Source organism: Eubalaena glacialis, chromosome 1, assembly GCF_028564815.1.
Source record: "Eubalaena glacialis isolate mEubGla1 chromosome 1, mEubGla1.1.hap2.+ XY, whole genome shotgun sequence".
Taxonomy (NCBI): Eukaryota; Metazoa; Chordata; class Mammalia; order Artiodactyla; family Balaenidae; genus Eubalaena; species Eubalaena glacialis.
In genome coordinates, this window is record NC_083716.1 from 27,528,594 (window position 1) to 27,543,285 (window position 14,692).

A 14,692-nucleotide genomic window follows, 5' to 3' on the forward strand; every position below is an offset into this window, starting at 1 on the left:
GGACGACCCGGAAGATGTTCTGGACATTTGCTTGTTCCCACCCCGCAACCCCTCACGCCCTTCGTCTGCTTTCATTGGCTGCTCTGGTAAGTAATTTACTCCTGCCCACCGCCGGTGACCCGTCCGGCCTGAAGTTGACCCCATCCGGCACCGAACCTGGGGAGTGGGGAGGAGCCCTCAGGGCAGGATCCAGACCGTCCAGCCCTCGCCTGGCCCCCAGCTGGGAGTCCCTGGCGCGCGCCAGCTGCGTACGCGGCGGGTGCCTCACACCTGCCAGCGTCTTCTTCACCCCCAGCTGTGAGGCCGAGACTCCCCCAATCCGGGAAGGCGCCCCACACCTGCTGCAGTCGTGCATCTCCCTGCAGCTGCGGGCCTGCGCGCCCCCCGTGCTGAGAGGTCCGAGACCAGGGCAGGTGCAGGGCGTTCCCCCACCCCGCCTCCTAACCTCCACCTGCCATCCCCCACCCCGGTTTTCCTCTGCGGGTGTGTGATGGGGGTAGAGAAAGATTATATACAGGTCCCCCCCAAGTCCCCACTCATTTTGGGAGCCCAAGTCCTTCCTAAAGATGGAGCTCCATTCCTAGCCTGGCATCTCGTTTTGGTAAAGCCTTTTGGAAGTGGGATGCAGCAGGAGCAGACACTGCACACTTAATCTTCAGAGCACCTCCCTGAGGAATGATATCGTTTGGTACCCATCAAAAGTTCCCCCAATAATTCCACTCTTCCCCTTATTTTCCCCAGTACTCTGACTTTGAAAGTGGTGAGTGTAGAGCTAGGCTAAACCACCCAAGTTCAGTTGGGTTTTGGGAGACGCCTGGGAACTTGGCTACTGTCCCCAAGGCCTGGTCAGTAGAGACCCCACCTTCGTAGTCAAAGGGGTTGGGGGGCCTCAGTTCTGGGTTTCCACATGACAGCTGCCCTGATCAACCCTCCAACAGAAAGGCCAGGCTCCAGCCATACCTCAATGGACCCCAGGGGCATCTTGAAGGCATTTCCCAAGAGGAAGAAACTTCATACCAATCCATCATCAAAAGCACTTGCAAAGATTCCCAAGAGGGAAGACGGAGAAGAAGCAGGAGGTGAGTGGACCCAGCCTCAGAACCCTCATGTGTTTGAGCCTGAGGCTTCTTACATCATTCATGCCCAGAATCAGATATTGCAGTTGACTCTGCCCACCCAGAGCCTGCAGGTTTGTTTTTACCTGCCTTGTCCTAGGCTTGGTCCCCAGTCTTTGACAGGCGACTTGCTGTTTTATCTTCTACCCCACCCTGAGACCTCCATAAATCAGAAAATACTCCCTGGTCCCTAAGGAAATGACTGGCAGAATCCTTTGCTCTCTAGGAGGTTGCCTGCTGCTGCAGGCAGGTCCCCAGACTTATAAGTTATTTTGCAGCCAAATTGACAAATAGATGGCAAAAGCTCACATGGTGGGCTGGGTTGGGGGAGGTGAATCTATTAGACTGTGAGGCTTATAGTGGCAAAACATGTGCTTTGTGCCTGATACATAATAAGTGTCTACTAATATGTGTTGAAAGGATAAATGATCAAATGAAGTGACTTACAGGGTAACTACAAGGTGCCAGACACTGTTCTAGGTTATATCAGGGAACAGGATGTATCAGAATCCTTGCCCTTTACATCAAGTGATGGCCCACAGGAAATTAACTGTATGCCTGTGGTGGAATCCCCAGAAGGCAGGCTGTCTGGGTGGAGGAAAACGATTGGGGGGAGGGGACTGTGAAGGGTTCATTGGGATCATGTCTGAAAGTATGACAGTAGGTATCTGGATGTCCCCTCCACAGAGTGGCTGAGCTCCGTGCGGGCGCATGTTGTACCCACTGGCATTGGGCGAGCCCGGGCAGAACTCTTTGAGAAGCAGATTGTCCAGCATGGTGGCCAGATATGCCCTGCCCAGGCCCCAGGGGTCACTCACATTGTGGTGGATGAAGGCATGGACTGTGAGCGAGCCCTCCGCCTCCTTAGACTGCCCTGGCTGCCCCCAGGTGCTCAGCTGGTGAAGTCAGCCTGGTTGAGCTCATGCCTACAGGAGAGAAGCCTCGTGGACACAGCAGGATTCAGCATCTTCATCCCCAAGAGGTAGGCTGATCCTAGTCTTTCCTCAGATGTTTTCTTGAGCTATTAAACTCTCATCGTCTTAATTGGACACATTAAAAAAACACGATTTCAGGGCTTCCCTGGTGGCGCAGTGGTTAACAATCCGCCTGCCAATGCAGGGGACACGGGTTCGATCCCTGGTCCAGGAGGATCCCACATGCCGCGGAGCAACTAAGCCCGTGCGCCACAACAACTGAGCCTGCACTCTAGAGCCCACCCATGAGCCACAACTGCTGAGCCCGCGAGCCACAACTACTGAGCCTGCATGCCACAGCTACTGAGCCCGTGCGCCTAGAGCCCATGCTCCGCAACAAGAGAAGCCACCGCAATGAGAAGCCCGCGCACCACAATGAAGAGCAGCCCCCGCTCGCCGCAACTAGAGAAAGCCCACACGCAACAAAGAACCAACGCAGCCAAAAATAAACAAACAAATAAAAAAAAAAACAAACCACGATTTCAGAGTAGAGAAGGATTGGGAACAGAGGTAGCGTGAGACTTTGGTGTCTTAACCTCCCATCACCATCCTGCAGGTACCTGGATCAAGCACAGCTCAGCAAGGCAGACCAAGACTCTTCTACTCCTCCTGGAGCTAGTGAGGCTCAGCTCAGGACAGCCCTCTCTCCTTCCCCTCCTCCCACCAGACCTGTATCTCCTTCCTGGAGGGCAGAGGAAGTCGCAAGCCTCCAAGCACAGGTGAGGAGCCTCCCAGGCCCCACAGCTCTCTTCTCCTGGGAACTAGATCACAGAAACAGGGAGAGCCTGGTGGTTGTTCAGAATGTCCCAGGCTCCTGAGAGAGGAGGACTCTCTTTACTGTGAAGCCATTTAACTCTTCCCAACACTCATCACTCCTGCATTTGCCCAGGCCATATCCACCACATATCACTGGGGATCCTAGGGCTGGGCCCTGGGGGAAGCCACGTGGAACCCAAATCTGCTGCAGAAGACCCAGCGTCCTTCTTGGGTCTGACTAGGAAACTCAGCCCCCACCTTTGAGGAGCCCTCCTCATGGGGGGCATGAACTTATTGTCTCTTCTCCTTCCATATGTCCAGCCCGGCTCTGGTGGTGAAACCAGTGATGGGGAAGAGACCCAGGTTAGCACAGCTGATCTGGAATCCCTGATCAGCGGCCGCTACCCAACCCCCCTTGAGGGAGATGGTGAGCCTAGCCCAGCCCCTAAGGGCCTGGATAAGTGGGTCTGTGCACAGCCTTCGAGCCAGAAGGCGACCAACCACAACCACCACATCACAGAGAAGCTGGAAGTGCTGGCCAAAGCCTACACTGTTCAGGGGGACAAGTGGAGGGCCCTGGGCTATGCCAAGGCCATTAATGCCCTCAAGAGCTTCCACAAGCCTGTCACCTCCTACCAGGTACCTGGGGGTCAGGGGAGGGTATGTGGGGGGCTGGGGGGGGTCTTCTCTTTACTGGCCAGAGGTCGGTGGAAGCACCAGTCACAAGTGGTGATCAGGTGGAGTGATTAAGATTCTCTGATGTTTGGGACTTGCACAAAAGAAAAAAAAATGGGGAGATTAATGAAAGCGGCTTGTCAAAATCTTGATAATTATAAAAGCTGGGTGATGGGTACTTGGGGTCCAGTATACTGTTCTCTCTACTTTGGAATTTTTTCCATAATAAAAAGTTTTTTAAAAGTTCAGGCTCTGAAGGTCAACAGACCAGAGTTTGAATTCTGGTTCCCATCATTCACTAACTGTAACTTGCCTAAAGCAAGTTACTTAAACCCTCTGAGCATCAGTTTCCTCAAAAGTAAAAAGGGACTTAGTAACAGACACAGTATTCCCATGAGGACTTAATGAGATGACCCCTGTAATGCAGGACCTGATACAGGGTAAAGCCTCATAAATATTAGCTCCACTGTTATGATGGCAGTGGTGAATAGTATCGTCATTATTGCCTTTCCTCTGCTTCCTGTGCTGATCTCCATCCCTCTGGGAACCAGCAGATAAGTTTCCCAGCCCATTCCATCCAAACTTCTCATCTTCAACTCTGCCCAAGCTTTATACAGCTATCAGTTGCCCACCGGCCATACTGGCTTTTACTCAGACATCTGCTAAAGGAGTCAGTTTCCTTCCTGCCTCTGCCTCCCCTTCCTCTAGGAGGCCTTCAGTATCCCCGGAATTGGAAAGCGGATGGCTGAGAAGATCGTAGAGATCCTGGAGAGTGGGCATCTGCGGAAGCTGGACCACATCAGTGAAAGCGTGCCTGTCTTAGAGCTCTTCTCCAACATCTGGGGAGCTGGAACCAAGACTGCCCAGATGTGGTACCATCAGGTCACGCCCTGTCCCAGCCCCCACTTCAGTTTTACTATATCTTAGAGCTCCTGTCCCACAGTCCTGTTACCCTGTGCTTTGATGAGAATGAACCCAGACTATAGAGAGACCACTTCTCAAAGGGACCAGGGCCCATGCAGATCCCTCTCTTGGCTCTCAGAACTGCCCTGTTGCTTGGTATCGCTGAGGCTTAATCTGTGGTGTAGGCAGAGACAAGAAGTATATTTCTCTGTCCCCCAGACCAGCAAGGGCCTTCCTGAGGAGACCAGGCCTCTGGGCTGAGTATCCAGAACAGTGGTTCCCAAACCCAGCCATGCCCAGAATCACCCCCAGATCGATGGAGTCATGAACCAGTGTTTTAGGATTGTGGCAGGGCTGGACTGAGGTGTGTCTTCCATGCCCCCTGCATTTCCCAAGTCCCACTGATTACAGACCCAACCGCTTCTGGGGTTGGTCCTGCCTCAGGCTTTCCTTGGAGTCTGGGGGTGATGGAAGCCTTGTGTGTGTGCTTATTTACTGCCTCTTCATTGGTCCTGGATCCTCATAGCCTTCCCATCTGGCTTTTTTTTCAGGGTTTCCGGAGCCTAGAAGACATCCGAAACCAGGCCTCTCTGACTACCCAGCAGGCCATTGGCCTGAAGCATTACGATGACTTCCTGGACCGCATGCCCAGGGAGGAGGCTGCAGAGATTGAGCAGACAGTAAGCAGGTGTCCCAGACCAGTAAGGAGAGCCAGGTCCTACTATAACGTCAGGGCCTGGCTCAAAGCCAAGAACTCTCGATTCCCTCAGCAGGGGAGCCCAGCAGGCAGAGGAAGCTCCTGGGGGCCAGAGATTGGGATTAGTGGGGAAAGAGCAATTGGCTTAGGTAGGGAAGGGCTGCAACACTAGCTCTCTGCGGTAGGGTTCTCAGTATCGGGCAGAGTTAGCACTGGCTTACGTGCTAGAATGGTGTTAGGACTGGGTTAATGTTAGGGCTAGATTAGAGATGGATTATGGTCAGAACTACTCGAGGATATTGGGATTTGAACTGGGCTATGTTAGGGTGATCAGGGCAGAGATTCTTAACATTTTTTGATTCACAAACTTCTTTGAGAACCTAATGAAAACCATGGACTCTCTCTCCACAATTTTTTTAAATGTACAAAGTTTTGTATCTCCAGAAGTACACACCTTCTGCAGGTCACCCAAGGCTGGTTCAGGGTTTGGGTTAGGGTTGGTGTAGAAGCACAGTGCCAGAACGACTAGGTTTGGGGTTAGAGGAAAGCTAGATCAAGAGTTGAGTTAAGGTTAGGCCTGAATTAGGAGTAGGGTTTTCTTAGTGTTGGATGCTTTTAGTTAAAATTTGTGATTGTCCTGGAAATAAGGTTCGGCCAAGATTAGTGTTTGGTGTAGAGTTGGGTTAGGGATTCAGTTCATATAAAACCTAGATTAGAGGGAGACTAGGGTACATTTGTTCAGTTGGCATTAGGAGTAGGGGCTGATTTGCTCCTTCTTTGGTCTATGATTCTGATAGGGTAGGACTCCCTGGAGACTCTGGCCCAGCTTAGTTGAAATCAGCCTCCCGCTCTACTCCCAGCCACAGAACTCTGACGCTAGTGTGGGAGGGACAGGCAAGCCCCTTTGTCCACCCATCACCAGGCCTTGGTGCTAGTGATGACCTGTCACTCAGCCACGGTATCTGGGCATAGAGAATGCCCCAGTGAGCCTCCAGCCCTGACCCACTTGGAACAGAAGTGGCTCCCCACCTGGCCCACTCTCCCCATTTAAGGTCTCCAGCCTTAGGAGGTTTTGATGGGATTACTCATCCTAGGCCTCCTCCATCCTCTTGGGAGGCTCAAGGAGGGAATTGAGGGGATTAGCAGAGCCTGCCTGTCAGGAGAATTGATGTATCCAGGGCCCCAGAAATCTCAGTGTCCCGGGGTGGAAGCGGGCGTGTGTGTGTGTGTGTGTGCGCGCGCGCGTGTGTGTGTGTGTGTGTGTGTGAGATATCCGCATATGAAAGACCTCAGTGTTTCTGGGGTGGAGGCTGATGGGCTTACCCCCCCTCAGTTGGGGATGATCCCTCAGCTGACAGTTCCCTCTGTCTCAGCTCCCTCCCCACCGAGCCCCATTCCTCCAAGTAAGGATGTGGGCATTGGCTCAGAAGTGCTTCCCTTTTGCTTTCCCTCCTTTCCTTTGTTACACATGCAGCTGTATTTCTGGGCTCCATCTCCTCCAAGGCCTGGGCCCGGGGCACCCTGCCAGCCACCTGTCAGGCCTCAAGCCCCAACTCACACACTCTGCCTTTAGCTCCAAATCCAAAGATACCTGGGGCTGTGGAGACCTGGCTGAGGGCTTCTTGGCACCTGGCCCTTTGTCCTCAGTGGAGTTTCACAGACCTGGGTGCATGGGTTGGGACAGAAGCCCAGAGAAGATACGTCTCTCTGCTCTTGAAGAGCGGTGCCTTCCCTCAGAATCCGAGCACATATTCTCATCTTCTCATCTCTCTCCTCAGGCCACCCCCGGTGATGTGAGCACGTTTTCTCCTCTTCTGTCCTAGCCAAGCTGGAGAACTGCCACTCTCCAGGGTGGAGCTCTGCCTCTGTTCCTTGGGGCTCTCTCCCTCAGGCTGGATCATGCATCCAGGGATTGGCTTGGGGCACGAGGGGGCGTGTGGGCTCCTGGGTCAGGGAAGGCCCTTGCGCTGCTGTGGAGATGAATTCCTGGCAGGGCTTGAGGCCCACAGCCCTCACCCCCGTCGCTGTCCTTTCTCAGGTCCGGGAAGCAGCTCAGGCCTTCAACCCTGGGCTGCTGTGCATGGCATGTGGTTCATACCGACGGGGGAAGGCAACCTGCGGTGACGTGGATGTGCTGGTCACCCACCCGGATGGCCGGTCTCACCAGGGCATTTTCAGCCGCCTCCTGGACAGCCTCCGGCAGCGAGGTATAACCCCACCGCCCCCCCTCGGTGAGCAGGAGGGCAGGGGAGGAGTGGCCCCCAGGAGGGAGAACCTCAAAGTGGCAATCTCTAGGCAGGAAGCAAGGGAAGGCTGCTTCATGAAAATTCCACCTCTCTCCTGTGGCCAGAGCCACTTCAGGGAAGAGATGAATCAGCTCCCCCTACCTCCCAAGAGGTGCTCAGTAATAGCTGCAGTTTGAGTGCCTCCTCTGATCGTTCTGTGCCCTGTGGGGGACTTGGAGAGGAATTACTATGCATGTTTTACAGAAAAGGACACAGACCTGGAGAGGGCAAGGTCACCCAGCAAATAAGTAGATGAGCTGGGAATAGAGGACCCAAGGATCATCAGGAGAGGCCTAGGAGGTTAGGCGGCCCAGGGCTGGGCAGCCCAGGGCCTGGCTCCCTGCCCTCCCAACAGCCCTCCTGTATTGGGCCAGGGTTCCTGACGGATGACTTGGTGAGCCAGGAGGAGAACGGCCAGCAGCAGAAGTACTTGGGTGTATGCCAGCTCCCAGGGCCAGGGCGGCGGCACCGACGACTGGACATCATTGTAGTTCCCTACAGCGAGTTTGCCTGTGCCCTGCTCTACTTTACTGGCTCTGCCCACTTCAACCGCTCCATGCGGGCTTTGGCCAAGACCAAGGCCATGAGCTTGTCGGAGCATGCGCTCAGCACAGCTGTGGTCCGGGACACCCAAGGCCTCAAGGTGGGGCCTGGCCGAGTACTGCCCACCCCCACTGAGAAGGATGTCTTCAGGCTCTTAGGCCTGCCCTACCGAGAACCAGCTGAGCGGGACTGGTGACCCACGGCTGGGGGAGGGGGTGCCAAGCTGGACTGGCTGGCCCTCCTGGCCATTCCTCCAGCCTCAGCTGGCTGAACCTCACTCTTTCAACCACCAGGTCCTCTGGGCCTGATGGAAAAGGCCAGCCTGGCTCCCAGGGCTACCCAGCCCTCTCCCTGACGGGAACAGGGTGCTGCCCCCTCTACCTCACCATTGCCCCTGGGAGAGTTTCGCACATGGCCCCCTGCCCCATTTTAAGCAGGAACTGGTGCCTGGTTTGAGGCCAGCTTCCTGTGCTGAAGGCCCAGGCATCCCCCTTCTCTACCCCAAGGAGGGTCTAGCATGGGATGGGGGCTGCAGGGGAGAGGCGCACAGCTGAGGCCCAACATCACCCAAGACCCTTCAGAGCAGGAGAATGAGCCACTCCACGTGTGCTCCCTCCGCCCACCCCACTTCCTGTGCAGCTGGCAGTGTAGGGAAGGGGCACCCCAGGTGCAACAAGGATAGCATTGGAAGACCCAGGGACCCAGTAAAGTGCACTTGACATTCAACCTGCCTGGTGTGTCTGTGAGCTGCTGCAGCCTCTGCCTGCCTTTCTTCTCCCAGGCGGGGACAGAGATAGGAGGTGAATGGGAACCCAGAGAGGCCAGTTAACTGTTCTCCAAACAGGCCGGGCCTGAGTCAGCTCCTGAACAACTCAGAAGGGGGCAGGGGTGGACATTAAAAGGGAGAATTCGTGGAGTCAGGAATTAGGAGCGCCTGTCTACCCATCAGCATATCCTGTGGACCCTGCCCTAGAACAGGTTATCTGAGGACATGAACAAAGGTGGCAAGGCTCATTAGGAAGAACTAAATGGTGACCTGTGTGCCACTGACAGGGCTGAGGCAGTCAGGGAAGGCTGCCTGGAGGAGGCGAGGGGCAGCCTGGCAGGAAATAGCCTATTTGAGAGGGGTAAGCAGCTCTGTTTGGGGACAACTAAGGAACCTGCTTTAGAGGGGATGCTACGTGTTGGGGGTTGGGAGGCCAGGCTGGTAGAGGACTGAAAGTCAAGCTGAGGGGCTTAGTTTGGTAGAGCAGCTAGGAGGGTCCAGCTAGTGGCATCAGGATGGTTTCGTAGACTGGACCTTGCAGGACAGGAAACATTTGGTAAGGGGAGAGGAGCAGTGGGAAGGTTGGGCATACCAAGTACAATATAAAGAATATCGGGCTCAGAGGCAGGAGAAGGTGGCTGCGTTGGAGGAGCACCAAGGAGCCCGGGCCGCAGAGATGGGCTCCACCTGAGTGTGCTGGCTGTGAGGCAGGGAGGGGGCGGGTGCCGAGTCCTGCATCTGCTGGTAACTTGCAGAGTCCCAGAGCTGGCCTTTGTTGGCCTGGTCTCAGTCAGGAGATCCCAGCAACCTTAGAATGGGCCCCTCAACTCTAGTTCAGAACCTTGAAGTCCAAGCCATGGGGCCTTGCCTGCATGGGTCATGCCAGGAAAGGAATCAAAAGCCATGGGAGGGGGCTTCCCTGGTGGCGCAGTGGTTAAGAATACGCCTGCCAATGCAGGGGACACGGGTTCAGGCCCTGGTCTGGGAAGATCCCACATGCCGCGGAGCAACTAAGCCCGTGAGCCACAACTACTGAGCCTGCGCGTCTGGAGCTTGTGCTCCGCAACAAGAGAGGCCGTGACAGTGAGAGGCCCGCGCACTGCGATGAAGAGTGGCCCCCGCTCGCCGCAACTAGGGAAAGCCCGCGCACAGCAACGAAGACCCAACACAGCCAAAAATAAATAAATAAAAATTTAAAAAGCTTTAAAAAAAAAAAAAAAAGCCGTGGGAGTCTGGAGGGCCCCTTTCACAACTCAGTACCAGAAGCCACATCAAAGGGCCAGAAGCTTTCGTGAGGGGCGAGCCTCTCCTCGGAGCTTCTACTCCCAGGGAGGTGTGGCTGCCTGGGGTCTGGAGTGGAAAAGAGGAGCTGGGACATCTCTGGGCCCCCCAGGTGTTAGGGCTGCTTTCAGCCCCCCTTAGGAGCTCTGCTAATCTACTCAACTGGGCCCTCCGTGCCCGCCACCATCCCCAGTAAGGGGTGGAGTTGACAGAAGCCCAAAGCCTGGGGTGTCCGTGTCCAAACGTTGCTGCTCCTCTCTTCGCTTCCCACTTTAGTGCCCCAGCCTGCTCAGCAGCCTCTCCAGACCCAGAGGAGCACGGCCTCCAGGGCTAGGAGAAGAGGGGAACCAGTGGGTCACAGGATAACTTGGCCAATTAACCCCTTCCTATACACAGGAAGTCTTCAGAACCATAGGGAGGGATAGTGCTGACTTCTGGATCTGGTACCAGGGGCCTGGCCCCCATTCCTGCCATCTCTTGTGGGAAGGAGGGGAAGGACCCTCCCCGACCCCCCAGGAGACTCAGAATACTGGAGACCACCTTCAAACCGTACAAATTCCTGGTCCCACATCCTGGTAAGGGCAACAGGAAATCACGGGTTAAAAAGAAGAGTGCCCACACCCTCCAGAGAGACCCATTCTGCGGGTGGTGTCCTCTGGGCTGCTCAGTGTGGCACAGGAGCCTGGGAGAAGAGCTAAGGGAGGGATTCTGTGTCTTGAGAAGGCTGCCCAGTTTGGCAGAGGGGGCGGTCCTCTGAGTCCAAACTAAGCAAAGGGTGTGTTGGGGGGTTCCCCAGCCACTTGAGAGCCGAGCCTGGTTCCTGGGCGGGCTTTCAACCCAGTGCCCCATCCTGCTAAAAGGGAGACTGAATTTTGGAGTCCTGGTGGGAATCGGCACCCTATCTAGCAACTGAGCACCCCAAAACTACCACCCACTCACCACCTGGTCCTAACAAAGAGGAAGGGCCCCACAGGCCTACTTCCTGCCCCTAGCTCAGCTCATCGTCACTCTCTCCCTGAGCCACAGTGGTCTCTGGCCAGACCACAGGTGTGGTGGGCAGGGTAACGGTCTCCCAAAGATGTCCACAGCCTAATCCCTGCAACCTGTGAATATGTTACCCTACTTGGTAAGAAAGGGACATTGCAGATGTGATTAAAGTTAAGGATTTTGAGATGAGGAGATTAGCCAGTGGGCCCAATCTAATCATGAGTCCTTAAAAGTGGAGGACTTTTCCTGGCTACAATCAGAGAGAGAGCTGATAAAGGAAGGAAGGTTAGAGAGATGTGATGTTTCTGCCTTTGAAGACAGAGAAAGGGGACCACCAGCCAAGGAATGTGGGCATCCTCTACAAACCGGAAGAGGCAAGGAAACAGATTCTACTCTAGAGCCTCTGTAACAGAACGCAGCCCTGCCAACACCTCAGTTTTATTCCAGGGAGACCTGTGTCAGACTTCTAAACAATAGAACTGTTTAGTAATAACTGCGTTGTTTTAAGCCACTAAGTGTATGGAAATTAGTTACTGCAGCGATAGAGAACCAATAGACAGGGTGTGTCTTGTTCTTTCCCTGTACAAAGTGAGCAGAGGGATGGTGGGTGTGAGCAGGCCCTGCTGTGAGGTGGAGGATGTCCCTGGAAGTGCAGTGGGGTGTGGGGAAAGGGAGGGGCCTCCTTATATGGCTGCAGTAGGGGAGGGGCAGGTGGTAGGCAAAGCTGGGAGCCCAGTCCTCATGGGCTGGCTGCCCCGTGCTCAGTCTGAGCCTCCCAGTTTCCCTCTGCACTTTGTGCCTAAGGTACAATGCTCTCCAGGCTGCTCAGCCCCAGCCCTGCCAACCCGGGAGCCTCATCTTTTCCCAGGGCCTGGATTGATAACACTGGCCCAAGACATGCACTGAAAGGGGAACGAGACCAGGCCAAACTTTCCTCCTGGCTTCTGGCTGCTCCTGGGGGAGCAGGTGTGGGCACAGGGCCAGGGTTTCCCAGGCCTGGAGTGGGCGCTGCAAGGTGGACAGGCCCAGCCATGTCCTGCCCTCCAGGACCCAAGGGCTGGGGATGGGAAACCCTGGCCCTTTGTCCTTCTCCACAAGAGGGTTACGAGTTCCTGTCCCTTTAAACAGAATGGGATGCTTCTTGCCAGGACTAGGAATGACAGCTTGGAGAAGACATCATTTCCTCTCTTCACTTCCCCAACAGGAGAGACCCCCTTTCCAGGCCCTCCTCACCATCCCAGAGATCAACCTCACATGGCAGCTACAGCTGTTGGGGCACTTGCTGCTACCCAGACTCTGCAGACACCAGCTGCACCAGGCCTAGGACGGGCTCAGCCCCCAGACCTTTAGTCCTCTGTCGACTCTGCCCTTCAGTCCAGACACCAGCCAGATAGTTTTCCAGAACGCCTGAGCCACTGGGCAGCCCTGCTTCTGAGCTCTGGAACAGGGGGACCCTCAGGGCTGAAGTCCCCAAACTGGCCTGAGACTCTGGGCCAGGCCTCATCCCCATAGTCTGAACCAGGGGCTCTGCAAGCCTTGGTCCCCCACACTGGAGGTCAGTGCAGAAGCTGAGCCCTAGCGAAAGACCTAGAGGGAACACTACTGAAAAAGGTCCCAGAGGTGAGGAGAGGACCCAGCGGTGGAGGGACTGTGGGCAGGGCTCTGAGAATACCATGGGAGGGCAGTACGGGCACCAGGCAGTGGGCCACTGCTCAGAACCTCTGTATGACCCTTCGCTCTGCTGGACCCGGGCCTGGCGCTGATGGAGCAGGCTCATGGCCCCAGACATCATGTTCCTCCCGCAGCGAGACTCCCTTAGCCCTGCTGTCCTCACCCACCAGGCTCCGGTTCCCTCAGCTCAGCTGCCACTGTGCCTGTGTCTGACTGCACGGGCATTTGCCTGTGTGCCTAAAGTACATCCCTGGCCCTGTGTTTGTGTGCTGTGAGTTCATGATTTTGCATCTGCACACGTGTGTGGACAACCTGGGTGTGTGTCAGTGTGTCTGCCAATCTAGACCTCGGTGTGCACGCCCCAGGGTCATCAAGGGCTCAGGCAGGGCCTGGGGCTGGAAGGGGAGTCCTTGGAGTCCCCTGTGGTGCTGGACAGGGACTGCACAAGGTGGTGGAGGCCCAATGGGCTGCGGACTCTGAGTCCTCGTGTCCTGGAGGCGGCCGCCTGCGTCAGCCTTGAGCGGCCATCAATAGCGCGCGGTTAATTAATTTGATGGGAACAGCAGGGACCGCCGTTTGCATTTAGTGAAGTTCCAGGAACTTCCAACCTCATCTTCATAATTGGCCTCATAAATTGTAAGAAAGAGAGAGATCAGCAAAGCAGGAGGGAGGAGGGGCCACCCGTCCGTCCTTATTTAATTTTATTGCTGAAATTCATCTTTTTAGCCTCCTCCGGAATCTGCTCTCCCTGCCGGATTTGCCTAATCGTGATAAATTAATATTCATTTCCCCGCCTCTTACCCAGTTCCTGCGCTTGGATGGAGTTGTGGAGGGTCTCCTTCCAGCCCCTCTGCCAGGCCTTGGTGGAAGCCTGGCAGGTGGGGACCCCTGCAGGGGAGCTTGCCTGCAGAACAGAAAGTAGAGCCTGGGAGGGCTGGAGGGGAGCCTGGAAGAGGGGCTCTGTTACCGTGGGGGGGGGCCGGGGGGGAATGTGGGGTGATTGATTGGGACTCCAAGATGAGAGACTCCTGAGACCCCTGGCCCCTCCCTGGTCAGGAACAGCCCAGAGGGTCCGGGATGCTAGGATCAGCTACCCCTGTCCAGCTAGGTTTGGGTGGGAGGGGCAGGAAGAGGCCGAGAAGGCCCTTTTGGGTACCCAGAGGCTGAGACTGGGGTCAGACAGGATGGATTTGGGAGATGGATTTTGAAGGTCGGTTCCAGTTGAGAGGTGGGAGGAGGGGACCTGGTCTTCGCCCCACTTCCCCACCAACTAGGTGTAGGCTACCTTGCCCTGTGCAGACTCCAGGGGGGACCCATTCTAGTCTGTGGGGCCTCACAGGTGCCCATAGTCTCTGGCCAACAGCAGTGGCCACTTCCCTACAGCCCAGCCCAGCTGGGTGGCTGGGCCTCTTACACTAAGCACCTTGGCTGTGCTGTGTGGCTGTACTGCTTTTCTTGGTAAGGCCCTTTCGAAGGCCTGCAGGGGGTGTTTCTGGAAGGGTTATGCAGTTCCTGAGCAGTGGGGCCTCTGCAGTCCAAAGGGTCAGATTCTCCGTCTTCTTGACTCATAATTAGTATGTGAGACCTGGGAGGGACTTAGATTTTATCTACCACGTTACCCCATTTTACAGATGAGGAAACTGGACCAGAAATGGGAGGTGACTGACTCAATGTCTCACAGAAGTCTCGGGTCTAGGTCGGGGTGCGGGGGCTGTTTCTACCCCATCTTGAAGGTTGGGTGTGGTGGGCAGGATTCTCTGCAAAACCCCTAGTGACTTTTGCCCTTGTATAACCCCCTCCCTTTTGAGTGTGGGTAGAGCCTTCAACTCTGATGAGGTGTTACTCCTGTGGTTATGTTACCTCATATGGCAAAAGGAAGATTATCTGGGTGCCTCTGGTCTAATCATGTGAGCCCTTTAAAAGCAGTTTTCTTTGGCTATTAGCAGAAGGGGCAGCAGAGAGATTCAAAGCATGAAGATTCAGCACACCTTTGCTGGCTTTGAAGATGGAAGGGGACTTGTGCAAGGACCAGGGAGCAG

The 14,692-nt window shown here is 55.3% G+C and overlaps 1 protein-coding gene across 2 annotated transcripts; it reads left to right on the forward strand.

Annotated features, from left to right (window-relative positions):
* Window positions 1–43: 43 nt before the first annotated feature.
* POLL (DNA polymerase lambda) lies at window positions 44–9,881 on the forward strand. 2 transcript variants are annotated; one of them, XM_061203556.1, is made up of 9 exons: window positions 44–86; window positions 939–1,079; window positions 1,803–2,097; window positions 2,646–2,808; window positions 3,167–3,484; window positions 4,229–4,402; window positions 4,975–5,103; window positions 7,159–7,327; window positions 9,673–9,881. In XM_061203556.1, exons 2-9 carry the CDS (start codon window positions 965–967, stop codon window positions 9,726–9,728), a joined length of 1,419 nt encoding a protein of 472 aa, XP_061059539.1. In that variant the 5' UTR covers window positions 44–86; window positions 939–964; the 3' UTR covers window positions 9,729–9,881. The 2 variants fall into 2 exon arrangements, with proteins under 2 accessions (XP_061059539.1, XP_061059454.1); XM_061203471.1 differs by lacking the exon at window positions 9,673–9,881 and adding an exon at window positions 7,780–8,662.
* Window positions 9,882–14,692: the final 4,811 nt, after the last annotated feature.